Source organism: Micrasema longulum, unplaced genomic scaffold (assembly GCF_059751315.1).
Source record: "Micrasema longulum isolate JH-2025_06_02 unplaced genomic scaffold, ASM5975131v1 h1tg001177l, whole genome shotgun sequence".
NCBI classification, from domain to species: domain Eukaryota; kingdom Metazoa; phylum Arthropoda; class Insecta; order Trichoptera; family Brachycentridae; genus Micrasema; species Micrasema longulum.
Window position 1 is genome coordinate 10,098 of NW_028278364.1, and position 3,686 is coordinate 13,783.

At 58.1% G+C, this 3,686-nt stretch overlaps 1 protein-coding gene across 1 annotated transcript; it reads right to left on the reverse strand.

The window, feature by feature from the left end:
* Positions 1 to 296: 296 nt before the first annotated feature.
* On the reverse strand, positions 297 to 2,740 carry LOC148276619 (uncharacterized; the record flags this gene model as incomplete). Its single annotated transcript, XM_088234013.1, has 1 exon — positions 297 to 2,740. A coding segment is annotated over exon 1 (2,444 nt), but the record flags the coding sequence as incomplete, so codon positions are not given.
* Between the last annotated feature and the right edge of the window lie 946 nt (positions 2,741 to 3,686).

Genomic DNA, 3,686 nt, shown 5'->3' on the forward strand with positions numbered 1-3,686 from the left:
GTCAATGGTCTTCGTCGATGCGACATCTTAACAAACTTTTTGTGGCCTGCGTTGGATGAAATTGAATTATGTCAAAATGTGATCGAAACTTTCGTGAAAAGGATGAACGTTTGCCAAGAATGCCAAGGCGGGCATTCGTCTGATGTTGTATTCCAAACGTTACCTTCGTGTCCATATTTTACATTGAAAAGAAAACACCTTCAACATTCAACTGCAGTATATGCTCTAGACAGGCGCCGTGGCGCAGTTGGTTAGACGGCTATCTGTGAGACTGGCGTCGCGGGTTCGATTCTCGCCAGTTGCAAGAAGAAAATGCAAGAAAGATTGTTTTCTCAATAGGTCTGGGTGTTGTGGTGTGGTTCGCTGCCAGCAGGTCGCGCCATTCCAACCACTTTTCGGCGTGGTCCGGTTGCAGCGGTTGGTCCCAACCTGTGTTTGTCCTCCAGATGGCTTGCAGCAATATCTTCGCCCGTATCGTGAGGCACGCAATGAAGCCTACTGGGTCGAAGATACTCATGGCGGCGCTCAACATGCCGCGCTTGGTGGGTCGCTCCGGGATGGCTGCACTTTCGGCTCCGTGCCGAAATATAAATAGGTCGCTCTTGGGATCCCATACGATCCCGAGGACCCGCTCCGTCATTACTTCTTCCCCTATGGTGACTGCTGTATTGGCCCGGTCGTCGGCCTTTACTTCTTCCAGGACATCTGGTTTGTTTGAAGCCCACCCGGTGAGCCGGAACCCGCCATTGCCGAGTACGAGGGTAACATCTCGTACCAGGCTTGCAGCTGTTTCTTCGCTGTCTGTGGCGTCTAGGTAGTCATCCATGTACATATTGTGCTCGATCGCCTCTGCTGCGGCGGGAAATTCTTTCGCGTGTGCTCGTGCGACTGTGTTTCGCACGAATTGCGCGCTGCTGGGTGAGCACTTCGCTCCAAACATCATGGACGCGAAGACAAACGTGTCGGGCTCCTGCCCGTCCTGCGTCCGCCATAGGAACCGCTGCGATTGCTGGTCGGCTTCCCGGATTCTTATCCGCAGGAACATCTCCCGTATGTCGGCCGCGATGGCTACTCGTCCCTCTCTGAAGCGGATCACGTTTCCGAGGAGGGATGAAAGCAGGTCAGGTCCCGTCAGTAGATGGTCGTTCAACGCCGTCCTCTGGAACTGGGCGGCGGCGTCGAACACGACCCTTATCTTGCCAGGCTTGTTGGGGTTTGTCACCGCGAAGTGGGGCAGGTACCATTTGCGCGAATGGTGGGCGTCTACCTCCTCGCGGCTTAGTTTGACGGCGTATCCCTTTTCAATGTAGTCCGCCATCTTGGCGCGATATGCGATCGCCAGTATCGGATCCTTCCGTAGTTTATTTTCCAGGGAGTGCAGCCGCTTCATGGCTGCTTGCCGGTTGCAGGGCAAAGAATCTCCGTCTTTCGCCCACAGTAAACCGGTCTCCCATCGTCCGGATGGTAGTTGTGTGGTTGAGCTGCTCATGAGCTCCGCCGCTCGCACATCTGCGGCGCGGCAACGTTCCAGGGTGGTTACACCTAGCGAGTCAACGGCGAAGCTCTTCTTTACCAGTTCCGCTAAGTCCCTTTCACCCTGGCCGTCTGGGGGTAATTCAAAGGCGGGGTGCACAGCCCCGCCGTAGGTGACGGCTCCTAGGGCCGTCTCGATGGTTAGCCGCCCGTCCTCTTGTAGGACTGGCGGGCCTGTAGATACCATTAGGGTGGCGTAATCAAGACCGATTAACATCTTCGGCTTGATGCCTGGCCCGTGTGTCTTGGTGCTCTTTCGGTTGCGGTGCGGCAGATCCATGACCCGCACCGTCTGTGCCTGGACACCAAATTCTTTGTTTCCTTTAACGAGGATTACGGATACACGCTGTGATTGTAGCGTGTCCGTGTTCCCACTGGCACCGATGAGTCTCAACTCCTCGCAGGCCCCGGTGGCGCCCACTGCACGGGCGACATCCTCCTCGAGGAGAGTTACCGATGAACCCTCGTCTAGTAGTGCGTGGATCTCCATTGACCCACGCGGGCCCTTCAAGGTTACTGGCACTACCTTGAAGGTCACTGGGACTTCCGTCCGCCTTGTCAATAAGACTTGCTCGTTCGGCGTACTGTCCACTCTCTCGCGGTGTAGCGACCGATGATGCCGCCCGTGGCACTCGTCGCACTTCGCCGCTTCACAGGTGGTCGTTTTGTGTCCCGGTTCCAGGCATCCGTAGCACACGAACTTGGCACGCACAATTGTCCACCTCTCCTCTACCGTTTTCCGGAGAAACTTCCGGCATTGTCCGAATGCGTGTCCACTCATGTCGCAGAACAGGCATTTTTTGTCCTGAGTGAGAAACACGTGCCTTTCTTGGGTACGCCTTTTCTCCACTCGGGCGGGTTCCGTGCTGATCCCGATGCAACCCGCATTCGGTATTGCACCGGTCAGTCTCGCTAGCCACAGTGCCAGATCCCTGGGGGTAGCTTTTCTCACGGTATCCGCTCGTGACATAATCCACATCATCCTCTCGACTCGTGGCAGCTTCTGAGTCATCTCGGACAGAAGCTTCGGGGAGGAGAGGTGGCTTCCATCGAGGCCCTCTACGGTCGATACGACGTTTCTTATCGCGACCGCGTAGTCCGTCAGGGCCTCCAGGGATGCGTTGTCGGCCAGTTTAGGGAGTTTTCTTATCCGCTCCAGTACTCTGTCCACGACGATCTCCGGGTGTCCAAAGGCGGCCTCTAACATCTTCACAATGTCCGGCACATTTCGGGGATCTACCAGCAAATCTACCAGCAAGACGACACTGTGGCCTTGGCCCGTCCTGGGAGGGCTCGTTGCAGACGGAGAATGTTCTCCGCGTTTGTAAGGGAGCACATCTGTGTCGATTGATCAAATTGCGCCTTAAATATTCGCCATTCTAGCGGGTCGCCGGAGAATTGCGGTAGATCCCTAGCGCCGGTTTGCCTCGCCATGAACGTGTGCCACTCCGGCGGCTGTCTGTATTTCGTCACAGGCTCGCCGGTGGCACCCGGCGGCATGTATTCCGTGGGTAGCCCCTCTTGTACCCACGCGCTCACCGGGTCACGAAACTCGTAGCCCCCCAGTGGTATAGTACGTGCCGCTACGGGCTCGCCTGGCCCGGCGGCGTAGCGTACGTCGGCGTCCTCCCTTCGGCTGTGTGCGGGTGGCGCCTCATTGTCCCGATGCCGCTCATTGTAGCGGCCTTGTAAATGTGCGTTTGTCGCTCCGGCGTAGGCCGGCTCAGCGGCGTAGCGTGTGTTGGCGGGCTCCTTCATCCTGGAGTCCGTCTCTGCGACCGGGTGCCTCCGTGGCACCCCGTCTCTCACCCGGCCGCTGTCGTAGTGGCTCGGCGGAAATGTGTACGCCGCTCCGGTGTCCTCCGGATCAGCGGCGTAGCGTGTGTTGGCGCCTCCTTCGTCCTGGAGTCCGCCTCTGCGACCGGGTGCCTCCGTGGCACCCCGTCTCTCACCCGGCCGCTGTCGTAGTGGCTCGGCGGAAGTGTGTACGCCGCTCCGGTGTCCTCCGGATCAGCGGCGTAGCGTGCGGTGGCGGCCTCCCTTGCTCTGAAGGCTGCTTCCGTGTCGGCGACAGGGCGCTTCCATGCGGCCCCGTCTCTCACCGGCCGCTGTCGTAGTGGCTCGGTGGATGGATGTACGCCGCTCCGGTGTCT